The sequence below is a fragment of the Bufo bufo genome, chromosome 2 (genome assembly GCF_905171765.1).
Source record: "Bufo bufo chromosome 2, aBufBuf1.1, whole genome shotgun sequence".
In the NCBI taxonomy this organism is placed as follows: Eukaryota; Metazoa; Chordata; class Amphibia; order Anura; family Bufonidae; genus Bufo; species Bufo bufo.
The window spans coordinates 118,060,347-118,087,102 of NC_053390.1; the positions used below are offsets into that span (position 1 = coordinate 118,060,347).

The 26,756-nt window shown below is 43.8% G+C and overlaps 1 protein-coding gene across 1 annotated transcript in view; it reads left to right on the plus strand.

The window, feature by feature from the left end:
* Window positions 1-20,236, plus strand: part of MRPS27 (mitochondrial ribosomal protein S27) — a 117,379-nt gene extending 97,143 nt beyond the window's left edge. Inside the window, exon 11 of the mRNA XM_040421471.1 lies at window positions 19,601-20,236. Within this exon, the coding sequence (XP_040277405.1) occupies window positions 19,601-19,846 (246 nt within the window). The 3' untranslated portion in view covers window positions 19,847-20,236. The remainder of the gene's footprint in view (window positions 1-19,600) is intronic.
* Window positions 20,237-26,756: the final 6,520 nt, after the last annotated feature.

Here is a 26,756-nt window from a genome sequence, read left to right on the forward strand (position 1 = left end):
GTTTGCAACTTGCCGGTGGGTGACTACTTTAGAACTGTGATTTGGTTGTAAAAACACAACCAAGTCGCAGACGAGTTGCACGCAACTTCAAAGTCTATGGAGGAAAAGTTGCATGCAACATGACTGGACTTTTTGTGACTGTCAAATCAAAGTCGCAGCGTGTCGTAATGCAACACCCTTGACAAGCATTACATGTTGCCGAAACCTTAATCGAGAACCTGTCAGCAGGCATTTAATTCCCTTCAAGTCCCACCATAGGACACATGGAGGATTAGTCACCCTAGGGTGTTCATGTAATACATTGATAGCCCAGGACTTTCGAAGTTCTTTGTATGAGCTCTTCCTTCTTGCCATTATATGAGGGTCCTGAACACAGATTTTGAAAAAAAGTTTTCTAAATAGGACAACTCAGACTTGAAGTGAACATAAAGTGTTTGTGACAGTTTTTGATTACATTTTTTCAGCTAAACACACAAGTGGATCCAAAAGAGAGGAGGCTCGAAAAACTACAGCACAAATGGCACTATAACTCTATGTGCGATTCCAGCCTTAGGCTCCATTCACACGTCCGCAAATGGGTCTGCATCCGTTCCGCAATTTTGCGGAACGGGTGCGGACCCATTCGTTTTCTATGGGGACAGAATGGATGCAGACAGCACACAGCGTGCTGTCAGCATCCGCATTTGCGGAGCGCAGCCCCGATCTTCGGGTCCGCAGCTCCGCAAAAGGTAGAACATGTCCTATTCTTGTCCGCAGCTGCGGACAAGAATAGGCATTTCTATAGGGGTGCCGGGCAGGTGTGTTGCGGATCCGCAATTTGCGGGTCCGCAACTTACCACGGACGTGTGAATGGAGCCTTATAAGAAGCATTTGAAGGAGAAGAAATATGTTTATTGCAAAAGATTTAGCGTTCTTGCTATCGTCCACCTAAAGGGGTTCTGCAGTTAGTTTAAACTGATGATCTATCCTCTGGATAGATCATCAGCATCTGATCGGCGGGGGTCCCGGGTGTCGGACTAACTGCAGAACCCCTTTAAAGAGAGACTGTCACATTGAACATGGTGTCTGATCCACAGGCAGCATCTTATAGAGGAGGAGCTGAGCAAATTAGTATAGAGTTTATTGGGAAAGGATTCAGTATAGATTGAACGTTTTTCATTTAATCCTCTACTCTTTCCGTGATTGAGTCCAGTGAGTGGTCCTTCTTCCCTGTATGAGTAAGACCATAAAAAGAGCATGGAATTAAATGAATAACATACAAGTTATGCCTTATTCACATGTCAGTGTTTGTGAGCCAAAACGAGGTGCTGGATATCACTGACCAATACACAGATGTGTGATTGAGACATTATACTGATTATTTTCCCACAGAACCTTATTTCAATCTGCTCAGCCCTTCCTCTATACTGTGTATGGGGCTGCATGTACAACGTGACAGGTTCCCTTTAAGTCACATACTGTAGACTGAGTGCAGATCAAGCTACAAGCTGTATTAGCCAACAAATGTCTCATTTAGCCAAGTGATTATAAGGACTCCCTAAAATCTGCAGAGTGCAGATTAGCAAATAAAAGCTTCCGATTAGTTCCACAGTCACTGAGAGCTTTTTCATGGTTAGCAGCTCTTGAACAAGAGACCAGTTACATACGGCATCTGAGGGATGTAGATATAAGGCGATGCTTCACAAGTCTTTATCGTATATTAACTCTTCAGCTTTATTGACTTTGGAAGTAGCCCCCTCCTCTTCTCTCAGTGCAGTAATCATTTCATATACTGCACTGGTGTATTCTAAAATAAATCTGAATAGTGTAGAAATGAATAGTTGGATAGTTACTAGGAGGAGAATTTTCTTAAACATATTCTACAGTTGTAAAACCAGCACCTGGATCTTAATACTTTTGTAATTACATGTAATTAAAATTTTTGTGTAACCACTAAGTTATTCAATAACATGTATCTGTATAGCGCCACCTGCTGTTTATTAGTTGTTTTTTTAACTTATTTCTTTCTCCTGCTCACTGAGATGGCCGCACATGCTCAGTTTCATCCTTCAACTGCCTCCTGAGCTTTGATAGTGAGAGCATGGACACGCCCCCTTAGCTGCAGCAGAAAGGACACTCCCCTTGAGCTGCCAGCTTGATTTAAATCTAGCGGATCAATGAATGGGGAGATCTCTGGATCCATGTGAGGAACAGGGTTGGTTCTAGCTTTGTTAGAAAGAGATTGTCATGTCCTACAGTATATGACGTCTGATTTTTTACATTAGTCATGGGATAACCTCTTTAAAGTGGCTCTCAAGTTTCATAGGGAAATTTTTTTATCTTCCTAAAGTAGCCCAAACATTGCATGTTTTTGCGTCATATACCTGTTTTTCAGAACTTTCCTTTCCCTGTTCTCGGCATCACTGCATCCTGTCGGGATGTTTACAATCAGAACTTCCCATTTTCCTGTTTCATCTTTTCTAACCAAACCCAGCATACCTTGTAATGTTTTTCAGGGCTTGCACTACCTGCTACACTGTTCTCTCTGCAGTAGTCACACTGCCTATAGCTCCCCTCTGGTTTTGGTTAGAAAACCCAGCAGGAAGCTGATGAAAATGGGAAGTTCTGCTTGTAAACATCCTGCCCGGATGCAGAGATGCTGAGAACAGGAAAAGTAAAGTGCTGGTGTGAAAAACAGGTAGATAGTGCAAACAATGCAGTGTTTGGAGTACTCTAGGCAGATTAGAAAATTACAAAAACTGGAAAACCCCTTTAAAGTTGAAAAAAATCTAACCTATGTTTTTTTTATTATTTTGTAATCACAATGGTCCAGATTTATCATTCGGATACTCCACATTTGTGGAGTAAAAAAGTTGCAAACTGTGTGTTTGCAACTTTTTCAGTGATTTCATTTGCGGCACCGGGACTGCTGAATGCTGCAACTAATTTATGACATACACCTCATCATAAGTTGGGTGCAGCATCCGGCAGTGCACCTGGGTATCATACCTTACAGGGCCATGATAAACTTCCCAAATGTGTTTTTGGTTGCAGTTTATGACTTTTAAAGGGACACTGACAGGCCCAATAAACATATTTAAATATTCATATGCAGTCATAGGTCTATTAAAGTGTATTCCAATCATATAAGTGTACCCCCTGTCTGCATTTTAAACCATGTAAACTCCACTTTATAATCATCTGTCAATCACCTTCCTTTGTGGCCAAGGGGCGATTTTTCTCCTACCTTTGTGCCCAGCCGCGCCCAACTGTCATTTCCTACCGCCGCCCAGCTCATTATTATTCACTGCACTGGGCGGCTTTTACAGTCCCCGATCCTGCCGAGCAGGCGCAGCAGGAGACACAGAGAGCAGCCGCATAGAAGAATAAGGGACGCAGGCGCACTAAAATTCCGGCTTGTGAGGGTGCCGGATACAGGTATCCGGCGCATTCGCAGAAGGTCCAAATGAGGCCGATGCCCATAAGTTTCTGTCGGGCATGCGCGGGATCTAACAGGATCGGGGACTGTAAAAGCCGCCCAGCGCAGTGAATAATAATGAGCTGGGCGGCGGTAGGAAACGACAGTTGGGGCGCGGCTGGGCACAAAGGTAGGAGAAAAACCGCCCCTTGGGCACATTGACAGATGATTATAAAGTTGATTTTACATGGTTTAAAATGCGGACAGGGGGCACACTTATATGATTGGAATACACTTTAATAGACCTATGACTGCATAGGAATATCTAAATATGTTTATCGGGCCTGTCAGTGTCCCTTTTAAGCTGCCAAAAATAGTCATAAGAGATTTATCATCTTCCTTGCGCCTGAAAATTGGCTTTAAAAAGTTTCAAGCTGTGTGTTTGTGCCTTTTTTTACGCTGCCCTCACCACTTTTCCAGAAGGGGCGTGCCAATGGCAGGAAAGGTGCGTGGCCAACAGTCAAGACAAAGAAATCTTTGTTTAAGCCAGTTTTCTGGTGCAAATGATGCCAGAAATCCACAGCAGCTTCGAGCTGTCGTAGATTTCTGTTTAGGCGCTCTGGCTGCTGGAGAATGTGCCTAATTTATGATGAGGCCTGCATAGGGGATATCAAGACTGGCGCATAAAGCACCAGTCTTGATAAATCTCCCCCACAGTGTCCTGGAAAATGTCTTATTATCCATAGTTCATTTATTGCAGAAATGGCACAGAACTGAATTTATTTCCCAGTGCTTATTGTGCTTCAGTGTATTCGCCGGCTCTGCAGAGATAGTCATCGTTCACTTTAGTCCCTGTAACCAATCTAATCACACACACTCACTAGGATTAGTTTCATAGGAAGCCAGGTGACATATAAGTATATTTTTAGCACCTTGGCTGTCAGATAGCAGAGCCACCATGTATGAGTGTTCATAGCACATGAAAAAAACCTCATTATCCCATTAGCCGTCTACAAACTGGAATATGGGTGGTCTGCTTGTAGGCTAAATATCATCTAACGTCTTCAAGAAGTCTCTGAGTCAGCGGTGATGACCCTAAATTACTAAAACACTTATATATATACCTGTATATTTACATATAATATTGTAACTGATTTCATAACGGCAAAAAAAAAAAAACTGTGTTAGCAACTGGTGCGTGACAATTCTAGTTAACAGGAATAGATTCAGTGGTTCAAATATTGTATGTATCTGACTATTGAGCAATATATCCATTGTTTAGTGCCAAGTCACGTTGCACTGACTGTTGGAAGAAGTCGCTGATTTCACACTCCTGCATGGTCAGCTGGAGGGACGCTTAATTTATGACAAGGCCTGCAGGTCGTCCTAAATTACCGCATCCTCCAATGGCACAGCAGATTTCAAAGACCAGCGTGATCTAAGCTGCTGGCAGATTCCCTTTAAATCCCTGCTCTTTCTACAGTGGATCAGTGATTGACAGATACTTCTGTATACACTGTCATACAGGGAGCATTGTCAGGTAGTAAATAGCAAGGCGCTCTGGACTTCACCAAGTGGCGATAGTCGGCTGAATGGCCATATTTTAGAGATCATTAGGAATTATTGTCCAGGGTAAACATGTGCAGTAATTAATGCTTTTGTCATTGATTATCTTTTATGCTGACATAAATTATTGCTTGCAAAAATCGAGGATCAACAGCACTCCTTAGTATAAGAGTAGTGGGTGCTCATCTCCAAGGGGGTGGTAAAATCCCCCAAAGGTAGTGTGAACAATAAAGATTAAAAAAAATAAAAAAACGGAGACAGCATGTCCAAACTTGTGGAATTTAATCCAGATGCAACGTTTCGGCTTAAGGAAGCCTTTGTCAAGCATGACATGCTTGACAAAGGCTTCCTTAAGCCGAAACGTTGCATCTGGATTAAATTCCACAAGTTTGGACATGCTGTCTCAGTTTTTTTATTTTTTTCCATCTTTATAAATCATTGCTTGTCAGTTGCCCATCCACAAATGCAAACAGGCGTCTGCCTGTCAGTTATAATGCAGTGGGCATGAGAGGAGGATAGCACAAATTGCTTTAAAGGGCTTACCTGAAACTATAAATTGCCCTCCCCCCGCCCCCATATGCCCCTCACACGGAATATACTTATCCGGGTCCCCGTGCCCCTCCTAGTCCATGCGCCACCACTGTTACTCCCTGTGCACGGATGAAAACATCCGGTGTCGTGGGGGGGGGGAGCGGTGCAGCCAATGGCAGATGGGAACAAGCCTACCTAGCATCACCCACAATACTACGTCCCTGCCTGCCATTGGCTGCTCTCCCCCAACACCGGATGTTTTCATCTGTGCACGGGGAGAAGCAGCAGCAGTGGTGCGGGGACCCGGGTAAGTATATCCTGTATGGGGGGCAATTTATAGTTTCGGATAACCCTTTTAACACAGAAATACACATTTATTATAAAATGTAGACTTTCTATATTGTTGCTCTTTATGGCCAATTTATCTGTTCATGTAAGTGGACCCCAATTAGCAGGAATTTAAATGAATAAAATACAAGTTACACTGAATCTTCTCTTACAGAACTATATATCAATCTGCGTAGCTCCTCCTGTTCTGTATCCTGCAGATCAAACACCATGTTCAACACGACAGGGTCCCTTTAAAATATATTTTTTAAAGTTTCAGTGATATATATATATATATCCACGTAACTATATTTAAAAATTGCATATAATCCAGAAATTTTAACATTGGCCACTAGGTCTAACGGGCAGAATTACAATGACAAGTAACACCTCTGTATAGATAACACAGAATCCACTATTCACAGTAGGTGATGTCACAGCTTATCTAGTTCCTCCTGACCTCTGCACAGGTCACAGAGCATGCCTAGAAAACTCTCCCATGTAAATCAATTGGGTCATCTCCTGTCTACTGTGCAGTGATGGCCAGTTCGCCATGTTCGCCCGCGAACACATGCAAGCTGCCATTTTAACTGACAAGTCCGGCGATGCACAGGTAAGCCCTTACCTGTGCCTGTGCACCAGCCGGTCTGAAATGAAATGCGGTCTCCGGGTGCAGACAAGTGTTCTAAGAACAGCCCGATGAAGGCCCCCGGCGGCTGTTCTCGGAACTGCCTGCTCCCGGTGACCGCATTTCATTTGAGACCGACTCGCGCACAGGAGTAACACACTTCCATGGAGTACTAAATTTATATCCCAATTTAGCCACTGACAATCGGATAAAAAAACTGGTTTTAGACTTGAGACACCAAAAAAAATTGTAAAAACTAAAATAATTTTAAAAAAAGTAGACAAATTAGGGCTCTTTCACACCTGCGTTATTGTCTTCCGGCATAGAGTTCCGTCGTCGGGGCTCTATGCCGGAAGAATCCTGATCAGGATTATCCTAATGCATTCTGAATGGAGAGAAATCCGTTCAGGATGCATCAGGATGTCTTCAGTTCCGGTATGGAACGTTTGTTGGCCGGAGAAAATACCGCAGCATGCTGCGCTTTTTGCTCCGGCCAAAAATCCGGAACACTTGCCGCAAGGCCGGATCCGGAATTAATGCCCATTGGAAGGCATTGATCCGGATCCGGCCTTAAGCTAAACGTCGTTTCGGCGCATTGCCGCATCCGACATTTAGCTTTTTCAGAGTGGTTACCATGGCTGCCAAGACGCTAAAGTCCTGGCAGCCATGGTAAAGTGTAGTGGGGAGCGGGGAGCAGTGTACTTACCGTCCGTGCGGCTCCCCGGGCGCTCCAGAGTGACGTCAGGGCGCCCCAAGCTCATGGATCATGTGATCACATGGATCACGTCATCCATGCGCATGGGGCGCTCTGACGTCATTCTGGAGCGCCCGGGGAGCCGCACGGACGGTAAGTATACCGCTCCCCCGCTCCCCACTACTACTATGGCAACCAGGACTTTAATAGCGTCCTGGGTGCCATAGTAACACTGAACGCATTTGGAAGACGGTTCCGTCTTCAAATGCTTTCAGTACACTTGCGTTTTTCCGGATCCGGAGTGTAATTCCGGCAAGTGGAGTACACGCCGGATCCGGACAACGCAAGTGTGAAAGAGGCCTTAGGTATTGCCGCGTCGGTAATAATCTCCTCTATAAAAATACCCCATGACCTAACTCCCCAGATTAACACGGTCCAAAAAAAGAAACCTTACATAACAAAAAGTTTAATAGCAAGCGATCAAAAAGTCATATAGCCCCCAAAATAGTGCCAATAAAACCGTCCTCTCATCCCGCAAAAAATGAGCCCCTACATAAGATAATCGGCTAAAAAACTAAAATAAAAAATGACTCTTAGACTTTAGAGATACAAAAAATATTTTTTTGTATCAAAAAGGATAATATAGTCTAAAACCTAAATAATTGTAAAAAAGTTGACTTATTAGGTATCGCCGCGTCCGTAAGAATCTCCTCTATAAAAATACCCCATGACCTAACCCCCCAGATTAACACGGTCAAAAAAAAAAAAAATGTGCGAAAACAGCTATTTTTGGCACTTTTCCATTTCAATCCGTTTTTTCCGGTAACAGAGCAAGGGTTGACAACCAAACAAAACTTTATATTTATTACCCTGATACTGCAGTTTACAGAAACGCCACATTTGTGGTCGTAAACTGCTGTATATCTAAAAACACAGGACTCTACTCTACTATATTTATCTTAAAATCCACAATATTTGCATAAAAAGCAGAGTTACCTTTTAAAATAGGTAAAGACTTTAAATAGTAGAATAGAAACGCAGTATTGAAATCTACAATAAAAACTCACTTCACCCAGGAGGGGCAGGGTGGGATAAAGCTCAAGACACCCACTCTGCTTCCTCCTGCGCCTGGGTCGCCTGTAGGATCTTCTGGAAATAACGGCAGTCACAACTCCTGATGAAGGGGATCCCAGTGACCCCGAAACGCGTTGAGCCTGCATTTACCCCTACCCTGTGCTAATTAAAAAGGAAAATAACCAGATGTACTAATTGTGACTGCCGTTATTTCCAGAAGATCCTACAGGCGACCCAGGCGCAGGAGGAAGCAGAGTGGGTGTCTTGAGCTTTATCCCACCCTGCCCCTCCTGGGTGAAGTGAGTTTTTATTGTAGATTTCAATACTGCGTTTCTATTCTACTATTTAAAGTCTTTACCTATTTTAAAAGGTAACTCTGCTTTTTATGCAAATATTGTGGATTTTAAGATAAATATAGTAGAGTCATCCCACAATTAGTCACTAATCACAAGTGGGCTATTACTTCTGAGGCATTTGGCGCCATATACTGTACAGGCTTTTTTTCTCCTCCTGTGTCTTTATCTCTGTACTATGTTCACTTACGTTATTCCCTATCTGGACAGTATGCCTGTGGCAGCCTATCACCTCTCCACTAATTAAATATACCTGGAATTTTCCATTGACGGTCCTTCCTTTGGTGCCCTGCCTGGATATCCCAGACTCTTTATACCCAAAGAGTCTGTGACCAGGGCCGGATCAAGAGCATCATGGGCCTGGTGCTGAGGATTTTGCTGGGCCTTTTTATGGAACTGCACTCAGTGTCTTAATTACATATATATTTTATCGATACCATTAAAGTATTTTGTTCCTGCAACTACCCCTTCATTTGGCGTCTATCTTGGCAACATGGAGGGGGACCACGGGAGGGGGACCCTGAGGGTGGGGGCACCCTCAGGGCACTATAGTGTCAGGAAAACCGCTTTGTTTTCCTGACACTATAGTGATCATTTAACATGACTATAAAGATTACTGTTTTCTAGCTGCTGTGGACTGTGGACAACAGCAGCTAGAAACAGTAATTTTCATAGAGCTGTGTTATGATTTATGGACACAGCACTCAGCATGCTTAGCCAGTCAGATAGAAGGCTGGCTAAGCATGCTGAGAGCTGTGTCTAAATAACATAACACATTAAAGAGATTCTGTCACCAGGTTTCACCCCTGTCAGCTAAAAATATGCTGATGTTCAGGGCGTCTTCACGATTCCTAATGTGGGCTTATAAATGTCACCTGTGGGCTTATTTAGCTAAAAAACAGCTTTTACTAACCTGTCAGTCAAACAAAAAAGGTGCCCAAGGGGATGTTAATGGATGCAAGGTGCTGGCCGCACCCACCGCCGTTCGTGCCCAGCGCCGCCTTTCCGGACTTCTGCGCCGCCTCCTAATCCTCTGTGCCGCCTCTCGCTCTCCCTCCCTCCCCCCTCCTCCTGCTGTAAGATCTCACGCATACAGGGGTTGCGCGAAGTGTCGGCGCATGCGCACTTCACTGTAAGAAGACAAATGGAGAAGTCTGCACAGGCGCATCAGGCAGAGCCCTGTGCGCAAGCGCGAGATCTTACAGCAGGAGGAGGGGGTGGGAGGGAGAGCGAGAGGCGGCACAGAGGATTAGGAGGCGGCGCAGAAGTCCGGAAAGGCGGCGCTGGGCACGAACGGCGGCGGGTGCAGCTGCCACCTTGCATCCATTAACATCCCCTTGGGCACATTATTTGTTTGACTGACAGGTTAGTAATAGCTGTTTTTTTTAGCTAAATAAGCCCACAGATGACATTTATAAGCCCACATTAGGAATCGTGAAGACGCCCTGAACATCAGCATATTTTTAGCTGACAGGGGTGAAACCTGGTGACAGAATCCCTTTAACCACCTCCGGACCGCTGTACGCACAGACGCGTCCTGGAGGTGGTTGATTCATTCCTCCTGGACGCGCCGGCGCGTCCTCTCGCGAGACGCGAGATTTCCTGTGAACGCGCGCACACAGGCATGCGCGATCACAGGAACAGACGGTGGTAGAGTTGATCTCCAGCCTGCCAGCGGCGATCGTTCGCTGGCAGGCTGGAGATGTGTTTTTTTTAACCCCTAACAGGTATATTAGACGCTGTTTTGATAACAGCGTCTAATATACCTGCTACCTGGTCCTCTGGTGGTCCCCTTTGTTTGGATCGACCACCAGAGGACACAGGTAGCTCAGTAAAGTACCACCAAGCACCACTACACTACACTACACCCCCCCCCCGTCACTTATTAACCCCTTATTAGCCCCTGATCACCCCATATAGACTGCCTGATTACCCCCCTGTCATTGATTACCCCCCTGTCATTGATCACCCCCCTGTCATTGATCACCCCCCTGTAAAGCTCCATTCAGACGTCCGCATGATTTTTACGGATCCACTGATAGATGGATCGGATCCGCAAAACGCATCCGGACGTCTGAATGAAGCCTTACAGGGGTGTGATCAATGACTGTGGTGATCACCCCATATAGACTCCCTGATCACTCCCCTGTCATTGATTACCCCCCTGTAAAGCTCCATTCAGATGTCTGCATGATTTTTACGGATCCACTGATAGATGGATCGGATCCGCAAAACGCATCCAGGCGTCTGAATGAAGCCTTACAGGGGCGTGATCAATGACTGTGGTTATCACCCCATATAGACTCCCTGATCACCCCCCTGTCATTGATTACACCCCTGTCATTGATCAACCCCCTGTAAAGCTCCATTCAGATGTCCGCATGATTTTTACGGATGCACTGATAGATGGATCGGATCCGCAAAACGCATCCGGACGTCTGAATGAAGCCTTACAGGGGCGTGATCAATGACTGTGGTGATCACCCCATATAGACTCTCTGATCACCCCCCTGTCATTGATTACCCCCCTGTCATTGATTACCCCCCTGTAAAGCTCCATTCAGACGTCCGCATGATTTTTACGGATCCACTGATAGATGGATCGGATCCGCAAAACGCATCCGGACGTCTGAATGAAGCCTTACAGGGGCATGATCAATGACTGTGGTGATCACCCCATATAGACTCCCTGATCACCCCCCTGTCATTGATTACCCCCCTGTAAAGCTCCATTCAGATGTCCGCATGATTTTTACGGATGCACTGATAGATGGATCGGATCCGCAAAACGCATCCGGACGTCTGAATGAAGCCTTACAGGGGCGTGATCAATGACTGTGGTTATCACCCCATATAGACTCCCTGATCACCCCCCTGTCATTGATTACCCCCCTGTAAAGCTCCATTCAGATGTCCGCATGATTTTTACGGATGCACTGATAGATGGATCGGATCCGCAAAACGCATCCGGACGTCTGAATGAAGCCTTACAGGGGCATGATCAATGACTGTGGTTATCACCCCATATAGACTCCCTGATCACCCCCCTGTCATTGATCACCCCCCTGTCATTGATCACCCCCCTGTCATTGATCACCCCCCTGTCATTGATCACCCCCCTGTCATTGATCACCCCCCCTGTCATTGATCACCCCTCTGTAAGGCTCCATTCAGACATTTTTTTGGCCCAAGTTAGCGGAATTATTATTTTTTTTTCTTACAAAGTCTCATATTCCACTAACTTGTGTCAAAAAATTAAATCTCACATGAACTCACCATACCCCTCACGGAATCCAAATGCGTAAAATTTTTTAGACATTTATATTCCAGACTTCTTCTCACGCTTTAGGGCCCCTAGAATGCCAGGGCAGTATAAATACCCCACATGTGACCCCATTTCGGAAAGAAGACACCCCCAGGTATTCCGTGAGGGGCATATTGAGTCCATGAAAGATTGAAATTTTTGTCCCAAGTTAGCGGAACGGGAGACTTTGTGAGAACAAAATTAAAAATATCAATTTCCGCTAACTTGTGCCAAAAAAAAAAAATTTCTATGAACTCGCCATGCCCCTCATTGAATACCTTGGGGTGTCTTCTTTCCAAAATGGGGTCACATGTGGGGTATTTATACTGCCCTGGCATTCTAGGGGCCCCAAATCGTGAGAAGAAGTCTGGTATCCAAATGTCTAAAAATGCCCTCCTAAAAGGAATTTGGGCACCTTTGCGCATCTAGGCTGCAAAAAAGTGTCACACATCTGGTATCGCCGTACTCAGGAGAAGTTGGGGAATGTGTTTTGGGGTGTCTTTTTACATATACCCATGCTGGGTGAGAGAAATATCTTGGTCAAATGCCAACTTTGTATAAAAAAAATGGGAAAAGTTGTCTTTTGTCAAGATATTTCTCTCACCCAGCAAGGGTATATGTAAAATGACACCCCAAAACACATTCCCCAACTTCTCCTGAATACGGCGATACCACATGTGTGACACTTTTTTGCAGCCTAGGTGGGCAAAGGGGCCCATATTCCAAAGAGCACCTTTAGGATTTCACAGGTCATTTACCTACTTGCCACACATTAGGGCCCCTGGAAAATGCCAGGGCAGTATAACTACCCCACAAGTGACCCCATTTTGGAAAGAAGACACCCCAAGGTATTCCGTGAGGGGCATGGCGAGTTCCTAGAATTTTTTATTTTTTGTCACAAGTTAGTGGAAAATGCTGATTTTATTTATTTTTTTTTTTTTTTTCATACAAAGTCTCATATTCCAATAACTTGTGACAAAAAATAAAAACTTCCATGAACTCACTATGCCCATCAGCGAATACCTTGGGGTCTCTTCTTTCCAAAATGGGGTCACTTGTGGGGTAGTTATACTGCCCTGGCATTCTAGGGGCCCAAATGTGTGGTAAGGAGTTTGAAATCAAATTCTGTAAAAAATGACCTGTGAAATCCGAAAGGTGCTCTTTGGAATATGGGCCCCTTTGCCTACCTAGGCTGCAAAAAAGTGTCACACATCTGGTATCTCCGTACTCAGGAGAAGTTGGGGAATGTGTTTTGGGGTGTCATTTTACATATACCCATGCTGGGTGAGAGAAATATCTTGGCAAAAGACAACTTTTACCATATTTATCTCACCCAGCATGGGTATATGTAAAAAGACACCCCAAAACACATTCCTCAACTTCTCCTGAATACAGAGATACCAGATGTGTGACACTTTTTTGCAGCCTAGGTGGGCAAAGGGGCCCATATTCCAAAGAGCACCTTTCGGATTTCACAGGTCATTTTTTACAGAATTTGATTTCAAAATCCTTACCACACATTTGGGCCCCTAGAATGCCAGGGCAGTATAACTACCCCACAAGTGACCCCATTTTGGAAAGAAGAGACCCCAAGGTATTCGCTGATGGGCATAGTGAGTTCATGAAAGTTTTAATTTTTTGTCACAAGTTAGTGGAATATGAGACTTTGTATGAAAAAAAAAAAAAAAAAAAAAAATCATCATTTTCCACTAACTTGTGACAAAAAATAAAAAATTCTAGGAACTTGCTATGCCCCTCACGGAATACCTTGGGGTGTCTTCTTTCCAAAATGGGGTCACTTGTGGGGTAGTTATACTGCCCTGGCATTCTAGGGGCCCAAATGTGTGGTAAGGAGTTTGAAATCAAATTCTGTAAAAAATGACCTGTGAAATCCGAAAGGTGCTCTTTGGAATATGGGCCCCTTTGCCCACCTAGGCTGCAAAAAAGTGTCACACATCTGGTATCTCCGTACTCAGGAGAAGTTGGGGAATGTGTTTTGGGGTGTCATTTTACATATACCTATGCTGGGTGAGAGAAATATCTTGGCAAAAGACAACTTTTACCATTTTTTTATACAAAGTTGGCATTTGACCAAGATATTTATCTCACCCAGCATGGGTATATGTAAAAAGACACCCCAAAACACATTCCTCAACTTCTCCTGAATACAGAGATACCAGATGTGTGACACTTTTTTGCAGCCTAGGTGGGCAAAGGGGCCCATATTCCAAAGAGCACCTTTCGGATTTCACAGGTCATTTTTTACAGAATTTGATTTCAAACTCCTTACCACACATTTGGGCCCCTAGAATGCCAGGGCAGTATAACCACCCCACAAGTGACCCCATTTTGGAAAGAAGAGACCCCAAGGTATTTCGTGATGGGAATAGTGAGTTCATAGAAGTTTTTATTTTTTGTCACAAGTTAGTGGAATATGAGACTTTGTAAGAAAAAAAAAAAAATCATCATTTTCCGCTAACTTGTGACAAAAAATAAAAAGTTCTATGAACTCACTATGCCCATCAGCGAATACCTTAGGGTGTGTACTTTCCGAAATGGGGTCATTTGTGGGGTGTTTGTACTGTCTGGGCATTGTAGAACCTCAGGAAACATGACAGGTGCTCAGAAAGTCAGAGCTGCTTCAAAAAGCGGAAATTCACATTTTTGTACCATAGTTTGTAAACGCTATAACTTTTACCCAAACCATTTTTTTTTTACCCAAACATTTTTTTTTTATCAAAGACATGTAGAACAATAAATTTAGAGCAAAATTTATATATGGATGTCGTTTTTTTTTGCAAAATTTTACAACTGAAAGTGAAAAATGTCATTTTTTTGCAAAAAAATCGTTAAATTTCGATTAATAACAAAAAAAGTAAAAATGCCAGCAGCAATGAAATACCACCAAATGAAAGCTCTATTAGTGAGAAGAAAAGGAGGTAAAATTCATTTGGGTGGTAAGTTGCATGACCGAGCAATAAACGGTGAAAGTAGTGTAGGTCAGAAGTGTAAAAAGTGGCCTGGTCTTTCAGGGTGTTTAAGCACTGGGGGCTGAGGTGGTTAAATAAATTACTGTTTCTAGCTGCTGTGGACTAGCAGCTAGAAACAGTAATTTCTTTAATGTGTTATGTTATAGAGACTGAGCTCTCAGCATGCTTAGCCAGTCAGTAATTTTCATAGTGCTGTTATGATTTATGGACACAGCTCTCAGCATGCTTAGCCAGCCTTCTATCTGGCTGTGCTTCTTGAGAGTCACAGTCCACAGGCTCAGAAACAGCCTGTGGACTGTGACTCTCAAGATGCAAAGCCAGATAGAAGGCTGGCTAAGCATGCTGAGAGCTGTGTCCATAAATCATAACAGCACTATGATTGCCCTCCCTTCCAACTGGATGAGTTTATCTGATACCTGCTCCAGAAGCTCCTGCTGTCTCACGGGCTGGTGTGGCTGAGCGCTGTGGGCCGTGTGCTGGTCGAAACTGCTGAGCAGGTTGTACACAGCGCAGCGTGCAGGAGGGATAACCGCGGGCGCACTGAGGTCATATCCGGCGGGCCGGCATTACAGGAACCGCACCAGCTGCTCTGACGTCCTGCCGCCGGATATCCTGTGACGTATATCCGGCGGCAGGATGTCAGAGCAGCTGGTGCTGTTCCTGTAATGCCGCAGCCCGCCGGATATGACCTCAGTAGTGATGGGAAGTTTGGATCTTTCAGATGAATCGGATCTTAGGTTCACTTGCTGAGTCACTGACTGCTGAGCTGACTCGCAAGTGAACCGAAGACTCTAGGTGCCGATGCGCATGCGCAGATGCTATCCATTCGATTCACTTGCTGCTGCTGACTCAGTCGGATCTTCAGCTCTCTAATGAGTGAGTCAGGATCAGGAAGAGGGATTGATTATAGTGATAGTGAAGGGAAGCTGAGGCTGACGCCGGACAGGAGGACTCAGGACAGGAGTCAGGAGCTGTCACTGTGGTGTGCATTGTTGTCTGTTGTGCATTGTTACCCACAGTGACAACAGTCTGATACTGACAGTAGTTCAACGAACCAAGTGAAGTGAAATGTGAATGCACGCACAGGGAAAACTATGTGCTGAATTGATAACAGTATTACAGTAACAGTCACTGGCTGATAATAAAATAGTCCCCACTTAACGGAATCCATAAAGGAGATGTGAACCCACCCTTAGTTATATAGCTACTGAATGAGATTCCTTTAACATATATACCTCCTGAGAAGCCAATTTGATCCTAAAGGGTTAATTCAACCTGTAATCTAAACTCTGTGTCATCTGTCACTTCTCTTATCTCTCTGCTCCTGTCAAAGGCGTACATAGAAATCACTGGGCCCCATAGCAAGAATCTAACTTGGGCCCCCATTCCCCTTTTATAGCCCCTCCCACTATCCATTCCAGGCCTCTCTCTTTGTTCCATGAACTATGTTCGCTGCTGTTTTATAATTTATGCCATCAGGGCCGGATTGGGATTACAAAACAGGCCTGGCACATAAGAGGTATAATAGATACAGTGTGTACAGATGTATAGTGTATACAGCAGTGTACTGATATGTGAGGAACGTGGTATAATATATGCAGTGTGTTCAGGTATATAGTATATACAGCAGTGTACTGATATATGAGGTATAAATTACAGCTCGTACCTCACATATCAATCCAATACTGTATATACAATATACCTGTACACACCATCTATTATACCTCATACCTAACATATCAGTACACTGCTGTATATACAATATATCTATAGACACTGCATATATTATACCTTGTACCTCACATATCAGTACACTGCAATATATATTATATATCTGTACATATTGCATCTATAATACTGTTTATTATATGCAGTGTGTGTGTGTGTATATATATATATATATATATATATATATATATGAGGCATACAAGGTATAATACTGTAGATGCAGTGTTTATAGAAATATGTGGTCAGTTATGCATTATAGTCACTGTGTGTGTGAAGTACATGAGGTAGTGGTCACTGTAACTGTCTGAAGTATTATACATGAGTGAGCAATGAGTAAAAACAGGGCATGGAGAGGGGGTAAATGATGAAAAGTGGAGGACCTCCTCTTACCACTCCATTCCAGTCTGTATGGATCAATGCAGAGCTGCTTGTGAACTTCTAATACTTGCTGTTAGGGGTTGAAGGACCTGTGATGATGTCATCACAGGTCCTGGCAGATGTACCTTTCAAACCTAGGAACTACACCATTTTTGGTGCAGTTCCTTTGCTAGATTCTGCAGGACCTGTGATGTTGAAGATGATGTCATCACAGGTCCTGGCAGATGCACTGTTCTAACCTGGGAACTACACTTTACACTGTGCAGTTCCCTTACAGGACCTGTGAAGACTCCCTGTACTACTCAGACGACTCAGAGCCGCTAGTGCTTGCCTTGCCTCAGCTCTGATTGGTTGGTGGGCGGGGAGGGGAGGGGCTGGCAGAAGCAGCTTCCACTCTAGGATCATATTACGCTCCTCCCGAGTCCCTCCCTCAGGCTCCCTGCTGCCAGCGTGAGGTGAGCGTCTCTGCATTGTCTGTGCTATGTGACGCTGCTCTGTGTACAACAGAGGACTTTTAACCCTCCGACGGCCTTTTGGCTGGCAGATGGGCCTATTTTATGGTAGGGGCCTGGAGCTGCAGCTCCATCAGCCCCTACGTTAATCCGGCCCTGTCTGTGACTAATCCCCTCTTCTTTTTTATTTCTCTTATCTCTGCCTTGTATAACTAAAAGGCAGGGCGCAAAAGGAAAGGACCGACATGGTTTCTGGAAGGCCGATTTTGATGGCCTTTTTTTATTGACACCATGTCCCTTTTGAAACCACCCTGATGCACCCCTCAAGGTATTCAAAACTGATTTTACAAACTTTATTAACCCTTTAGGTGTTCCTCAACAGTTAATGGCAAATGGAGATGAAATTTCAGAATTTCAATTTTTGGTAACCTTACCTCACAAAAATGTAATTTAGAGCAACCAAAAATCATATGTACCCTAAAAATAGTCCCAACAAAACCGCCACCTTATCCCGTAATTTCCAAAATGGGGTCACTTTTAGGGAGTTTCTACTCCAGGGGTGCATGAGGGGGGTTGAAACAGGACACGGTATAAATAAACTGGTCCATAGAAAATCGTCCCTCCAAGAACCACACGGCTCTCCTTTCCCTCTACGCCCCGCCATGTGGTCGTACAGTAGTGTACGACCACATATGGGGTGTTTCTGTAAACAGCAGAGTCAGGGCAATAAAGATACAGTCTTGTTTGGCTGTTAACCCTTGCTTTGTTAGTGGAAAAAATGGGTTAAAATGGAAAATTTGGCAAAAAAATGAAATTCTCTAATTTCCTCGCCATTTGCCAATAAATCTTGTGCAACACCTAAAGGGTTAACAAAGTTCGTAAAATCAGTTTTGAATACCTTGAGGGGTGTAGTTTCCTAGATGGGGTCACTTTTATGGAGTTTCTACACTAGGGGTGCATCAGGGGGGCTTCAAATGGGACATGGTGTAAATAAACCAGTCCAGCAAAATCTGCCTTCCAAAAACCATATGGCGCACCTTTCCCTCTACTCCCTACTGTGTGCCCGTACAGTAGTTTACAGCCACATATGGGGTGTTTCTGTAAACGGCACAGTCAGGGCAATAAAGATACAGTCTCGTTTGGCTGTTAACCCTTGCTTCGTTACTGGAAAAAAATAGGAAATTTGCCCAAAAATTGAAATTCTGAAATGTTATCTCCATTTGCCATTAACTCTTGTGGAACACCTAAAGGGTTAACGACGTTTGTAAAATCAGTTTTGAATAGCTTGAGGGGTGTAGTTTCTAGAATTGGGTCATTTTTGGGTGGTTTCTATTATATAAGCCTCACAAAGTGACTTCAGACCTGAACTGGTCCCTACAAATTGGGTTTTTGAAAATGTCTGAAAAATTTTAAGATTTGCTTCCAAACTTCTAAGCCTTGTAACATCCCCAAAATATAAAATATCATTCCCAAAATGATCCAAACATGAAGTAGACATATGGGGAATGTAAAGTAATAACTATTTTTGTAGGTATTAGGCTGCATTCACACGTCCGTGGTATGTTGCGGGCCCGCAAATTGCGGGTCCGCAACACACCTGCCCGGCACCCCCATAGAAATGCCTATTCTTGTTTGCAAGCTGCGGACAAGAATAGGACATGCTCTATCTTTTTGCGGAGCTGCGGACCCAAAGATCGGGGCCGCGCACCGCAAATGCGGACAGCACACTGTGCTGTCTGCATCCATTCCATCCCCATAGAGAATGAATGGGTCTGCACCCTTTCCGCAAAATTGCGGAACGGATGCGGACCCATTTTGCAGACCTGTGAATGGAGCCTAACTATGTATTATAGAAGTAGAGAAATTGAAACTTGGAAATTAGCAATTTTTTAAAAAAAAAAGGTAAATTTGGTATTTTTTTATAAATAAAAATTATTATTTTTTACTTCATTTTACCAGTGTCATGAAGTACAATATGTGACGAAAAAACAATCTCAGAATGGCCTGGATAAGTCAAAGCGTTTTAAAGTTATCACCACTTAAAGTGACACTGGTCAGATTTGCAAAAAATGGCCTGGTCCTTAAGGTGAAATAAGGCTGTGTCCTTAAGGAGTTAAGCAAAGTCATTTTCAGGATCTGGGAAGTTGTTTTAAATTGAGCTTTTTGTCTCCCATTCAGGACCTAAGCACAAAACTGGAATCGCTTGGCAAAATTGAACCTGCTAACCTCGTGAGCTTGACTACCAGCTTTGTAGAGAAGAAGTTGCCAGAATCTGAGAAGCCAGACATTGAAAAATATGAGGCTTGTCTCAAGGAATGGGAGCAAGAACAGTCTGCACTGATCGAGAGAGAGAGGGAGTTGAGGGAGAAGGCAAGGCTGCAGTATGAAGCCCTGCTGGCATCCAGGGCCAAATCCACTGCTTAACACCTTCCATGCCTCATGCCCATTGTATATACCTTCCTTGGAAGCTGGCACAGTTTCCCATTTGGTGTGCCACTCATCATGCTTCAGCGTTGTCTCAAATTTGGGCACTGTGGTGGTATAAGTCCAGCAAGAATACTCGTGTTTGAGAATGCTGTAGCCCTCTTCAATACAGAATGCATATGTAGTATAAAAATGACTATTTCTCAAAGGCCTTCACCTAAAACTACTGTTGACTTAACTAAATGTAATGGGGATGTGCAGGTAATGTATTTTCATTTATACAAGGCTAGAAGTACATAATGAATTTCATGCTCAGTTGTTTCTTATGTTTTATATATAACATATTTGAATTATCAGTTTTTGTGTCTAAAAGTTGTACAATAAAAAATACACATTCAGATTTCTTAGAATTTTTTTTTTTTTTTTTTGTGAGGGCGGGGAATCTACCCTAAAAGTTAGGCTTAAATATTATAAACAGCAAATCTGGTATTTTCGTGACTTAATTTAAAGGGATTTTCCCTTGTCTTTTGCATAAACCATAAATGTCCGAAAAATGTGGGTCTTACCTCAGTACCCACATCAGGGGAGTCCTGCCCTACAACTGCTATGAATGGAGAGGAGGCGGCCATGCATTGGCAAATCTCTTCATTCACTTCTATGGCAGTTCTGAATATAGCCAAGAAGGCTTTTTCAGCTGTTTTTGGAACTCCCACACAGATGAATGGAGAGATCAGCGGGACAGAGGACCCACTTTTTTGGCAACATGGTTTTCACAAATGCTATAAATGTGAAAAGTAAAGCCATAATAGGTTCAGCTGTCCAGCTTGTTAATGGTTTCCAGATAGCAATACTTTGTTTTTTAGATATTGTACAGCATAAAAAAATGTTAAAACATATAAAAAGTAATGAAGGCAAAAAATGGTAGGCTTTATATTTGCTGTATAAACATTGCTATTGAAGCTTCACTTTAGGCTATGTTAACATTTACAAAGGAGGGTTCATTAGGACAGCGGTCCCCAACCACCGGGCCCTGGGAGATAGTTTGCCGGGCCGCAGAGGGGAGAGGAGCGGAGACGCCAGGCGCATGAGCAGGCCGACGCTTTCATTTTGCCAACATTAGTGGAGACGGAAGGAGGGAATCCCTCCCTCCCATGACGCGGCCGCTGCAGAGCCCAATACAATGAGCGGGCTCTGAGGTGCCGCACCACTGCCACCAATGAATGTGTCTAATATTAAAGTAGGACGAGGGACGGGGGAGGGTTTACCACTGCGCCGTCTCAGCTTGTGCATGGCGAACGGCAGCAGCGGCAGCCTCCTCCTCCTCCTCCTCCTCCTGATTTTTGTGTTTTCAGACCAGTCCCCAGCCTACACATAATGAGGTTTCTTACTATTAAAGTGAGGCACATGCAGGTCCAATTTGATAAAACAATGTGCCTCATATTAACAGCAAGTACCTGATGCCATTAACCCCATGTTGTCCATTATGTTAAGCGGGGTACTTGACGAGGTTGCTATTAAGATGTGGCACATGGTTTCATCAATTTAGACTTCATGTGCCTCACATTAATAGCCAGTAACCTTATCATACTGTAGTACCCAACACCAGCCTACACATTAACCCCATGCTGCTCAATGTCCATTATGTCAGGACGTACTCGCTGGTGTTACTATTAATATGAGGCACATGGCTTTATCAATTTAGACCTCTATTTGCTTTACATTAATAGTAAGTGACCCCATCAAGTACCTCCTCACATAATGGGCAATTGATACTTTTCAAAAAGTAAAAATAAAAAAATACTCACACGTTAACCCCATGCAACATGTGGTTAACGTGTGAGTATTTTTTTTTTTTCATGGTATCGAATTGGTGTTGCAATACTTTTTTTTGGAGTCACATTTAAATAATAAATGTAATTGTTATATAGTGTTATATATTTGAATATGCACCTTGTGTTTTGTCGTGCGCGTGAATCAGTCAGCGCCGACCAGCACCCCTATAAACCCCGCCCACCCCCTAAGCCCCAGGCCCAGAATTCCCCCCCCCACACACACACACACCCCCCACCCGGTACCTGGAAAAATTGTCTTACATGAAACTGGTCCTTGGTGCAAAAAAGGTTGGGGACAACTGCATTAGGAGACTCTGGAGCCTATTTCATCAAAAGTGCCAGACAAAATAACACAGCATGCTGCACTGTTCTTTCTGGTTAAATGACGGACCCCATTATAGTCAGTGCAGCCCATTGGGTCAATTGGTGTCTGTCATATGATGGATGGGGCACTGCCATTATGTTTGTGTTCTTGTCCTATACCGGAGCAGAACAGTGGAAATGAAAAATGCCAATGTAAACCTAGCCTTATCGATAATAAAGTGAGAAGACTTCAGTGTTACTTGTATATTTCTGTGTCTTTTTATTCTGACTCCTTGGCAAAGTCCTTTCAGAAGTATAAATTGGTCCTGAGGTAGAAAAGTGTAAAGTGCAATGACTGTACTCTCAGAACTGTAATAGAGACGTCCTAAAGATGACAAAACATGGCCTCAGGGATCATGCTTCACATTCAGAAACGGGTGGAGTGGCTCAACCAGTGTGTCACCATGAGGGATGGATTTGTCCTAGTAATGCATTGTTGAAAAGGGAAAAGCTAGAGTAGCAAAGAAGAGGAAGACATTTTATGAGGCGATATAGGAACTATGGGGGTCATTTACTATCCAGAAATATATATTAGGCGTCTTTCTGGCGTAGATTTTTGCGCTGCAATCTGTGACTTTTCCCCACTCACGGCAGTTCTAAAAAAGTTGGCTTGGCGGGAAGGTGATGGGTCAGTAGTCCTGCTTCATTCATAATTTTCTACACAGAAGTTATGTAGAAGCCGGCGCCGCTTCATAACTTTGGTGGAGCCATCGCCCAGGTAAAGGGGTTATTAAGACCGCCGTCTAAAATGCCGGGCTTAATAAATGACCCCCTATATTTTCAAGGAAAATTAGTCAAGATTAAATGTTTGTCTCAACTTCTTAAAAAAAAAAAAAAAGAGGTTCTCCATAGTATAAAATAAGTCAATACTCCCCTTACCGATCCCTGACACTTCTCAGTTCCCCATCTGTCTCTGCTTCTGGATTCTTTTTGACACGCAGGAAATGAGCAAACAACCAATCGGAGAGCTCAGCGGTGACCTACATCAGCCAGTGATTGATAATTTCCTGCATGTGAAGTGGAACCCGGAAGCAAAGACTGGCTGGGGACTGTGAATCCTCAGAACAGGTGGTGGGGTATTGGTAAGGTGAGTGTTGATTTAAGGGAGTTCTTTGAGACTGTGAACCTGTAGAGTTGAGCATGGTGCAAAAGTAAAAGCCCAGAGCCAAGCTGCCAGCTGTGGCGTTTCTGGACCCTGTCCCTGCTGACCTGGAACTGTGACTCAGCGGAAGCTTGGTGCTGGAGCCTGAGCATGGTACTTTTTCACCATGGCCAATTCGCCCTTTAGGTTCCTGGTCTCAAAGAACCCCTTTAATTTATTTTGTACCAAATAACGTAAAATTTAGAGGCTGGACAAGCCCTTTAACCTTTTTCTTTATATTGTTTCCTTTTTTTTATTGGACATTATGGAGGAATTTATCAAGACTAGCATTAAGGATGCCAGTCGTGATAAGAGGTGTGCTGGCATAAGATGAACCAAATGTATTAAGACACGCAAGCCTCTTAAATTTAGAGCAGCTTCTGGCAGTCCATGTGTCAGAAAAAGCTATGAGCTAGCATAAATTTGTCTTGCAATTTTCTCCAGCTTCTAGTGCAAATTATAGTAAATCTTTTGGACCGCAGAGGCCATGCTGTTTCTGCTAAGCCCTGTCCACTTTTTTCAAGATTCTTTGCACAAAACTGTCACTTGTGCAAAAAATTAGCAAAAATGTAAAGTATGTTTCCTAATTACTAGTGATGAGCGAGCACCAAAGTGTTTGGCTGTTCGGTCCGAACACATCGCGATATTCGTGCGCTCAGCCGACCATCCGAGTATAATGGGAGACAACCAGGCACCCCCTGCTCGGATGATGGGAGGGTGCCTGGACCATAGGAAAAGGTCTGAAAGTGATGGAAACACCTCTGAAATCAATCAGGATGCATCTTGGACAGCAATGTCGCTGCTGGGAACCATGTTGTCCAAGTTGTACACCACTTTAACAGACTGAGAAAATAAACGGTCAAAACTCCGCCCCCACAACAAAAAAAAACATTTTTAGAGGAAAAATTGTTAGGAAACATTCTTTCCTGTAAATTCAATTGTATATACAGTGTAAGTGCTGCCAAAAAGGAAGAAGAGATACAGCCTGTATATCACATAAAGGAGGGCCTCATTCACATGATGCTACAATTGTTCAGGTAGTGGGGACTCATAAAGCCTATGCACGAAGTGAAAGGGCTGACAAAAATTACAAGGGACCGGCACTACAATACACCTTTTATTACACATAAAGGAGGGCATCATACACAGCCTTGAAAAATTATCATTGATGGCCTGCTGGTGACCCTCAAAAACATTAGGAGCAAGGGCCTGCTGAGCTGACCACCTAAGAAGTTAATTGACCCGGTCAGCACAGGCTACCAAGAAAGAATGACCAATTTCTAATCGGAATGTTCCTTTGGGTTCCAGAGAACGTCACATAGCAGAGTTAGCGCAGGGAATGGCGGTCAGCATTTGTTGCCTCTTTACATTATGGAACTGTACCACAATTACAAGCTGCTATCTGACTATCTTGGAATTCTATTGTCTACCCCAAAGAAAGATCTAGGGAAAGTGGCACATACAATGAAAAAAAGGAATACAATTGTAATTCCTCCAGGCCCCAAATGCGAAAGGGTCTAATATCTCCTGAAAAGGCATCTGCAAAGGAGAGAGGAGAGAATGGAGTCAAGCCTGACATATATATAAAAAAAAAAAAAACATTTAAATATTTACCCCTGTGCCACTATATAAAAATCTGAATCATGTAAAAAAACACATGCGTGAAAGATTCACCACCGAAGGAAACTGGCTGCTGAAATGCTGTCTGCTAATGATGAAGGCGGACGCCTCACATGTGGAAGAGGTGGATAGGGGGGAAGACATTACACAGGGTGATAGCCAGAACACCATCAGTTTCGGCTTCTCAATGTGAATTAGATGATGAGGAGGAGCAAGAGACAGTTGCCTACGCTACAGAGGGTAGTAGCAATAGCAGGTTTATTCCATCTGTTCTGCATAGATGGGCAGGAGAGGAGGAATAGGATTAGGAGAATGGGAGTCATCCTCCTGATGACGACAGCGAAGTCTTGCCTGTTGGGAATCTGGCACACATGGCTGACTTCATGTTAGGCTGCCTTTCCCGCGACCCGTGCGTTGCACGCATGTTAGACAACACGGATTACTGGTTGTTCACCCTTATCGACTCCCCCTACAAAGGGAACTTCTCATCTCTCATTCCTGTGGTGGAGAGGACGAGCAAAACGATGCAATAACAGAATGTCCTTGTTTAAAAATTGCTTAGAAAATTCCCATTTGACAACAGTGGAGGCAGAAAGTGGAGGTAAACCTATGGCAGGGCCTGTTAATTAACACATAAATAACCAAATAACCATAACATATTTTACAACCATAAACCATAATAACAATTATAATACCAACTATACTACAAACAAAAAACTATAATAATAACAGAACAGAATGTCATTGCAGAAATATTTACAGCTGACAATGCTGGTGGCAGTGTACGTAGTTCCTTGGCCAACCAAGGAGTAGAGATGAGGGGGACACTCTACAAGGCCTGGGACAGTTTCATGACACCCCGCCAGCACCCTCACCCTGATGCGCGGCCTAGTGTCACAAGGAGGGAAACATTGTGGAAGATTGTGAAGGAGTACATAGCCGACCGTGTCAGCATCCTCGGTGATCCCTCTGTGCCTTACAACTACTGGGTCGGTGTCCAAGCTGGACACGTGGCACAAACTTGCACTCTATGCCTCAGAGGTGCTGGAATGCCCTGCCGCCAGCGTTTTGTCAGAGTGGGTATATAGTGTTGCTGGGGGCATAATAACTGATAAGCGCATCTGCCTATTTAATGAAAATGCTGACAGGTCGACTCTTAAAAAAATGAACAAGGCCTGGATTGCCCCTGACTTCTCTACTCCACCAGAGGAAAGCGGCTGAACATAGAGGCACTCTAAATGTGTTGTTTGTAAAGCACTGAATAGACTGTATTCACATGCACCTCTGCTACCACCAAAAAGGTTATATGGTTCAATCTTCCTTTTCTCGTCCTTCTCCTCCTCCTCCATCATATCAACATGCTTTTTAGGCTGCCCTTGCTCATAATGTTTTATAGGGTCAGCGAAACCCTTGCACAGATGCCAGGGGCGACACTCAGAGAGACACTCAGAGCCTTCTCTGTGGGCACCCTTACTCTTGAAAAAGTCTATGGTGCACCAATATGCCCGACAGTTTTCCTGCCATTCATCAGCGTCGGGTACGCCATGAATGGCACTGGCAGCACATTGACTGTAGGCAGGCCACTATAGCAAAATAATAAGGAACATGGAAGATATACTATATTGGACTGTAGTATTCAGGGTAAATGATCGTGTGGGCACTTTGCGATAAATAAGTGTGTTTGTGCTTGCAGTTTGGGCAATCAGTCTCTAAAAGGTTCGCCATCGCCTTCACTGTTTTAGAGGGTTAGCACACCTGGAGGCCCTCATCTACATTATTTTACTCTGTTTCATTGAGCCTAGGGCCAAAGCCTCTGCGTGAACCATCAGCATCACGGCCACTTCCACGTCCCATACTGGCCGCCCTCTTAATTTGAAATGTTATATATGCTTAAAAGTATCTAACACCTACAGTATTGTAGGATATGTACGTGTACGCGCCAATCAATTAAAAC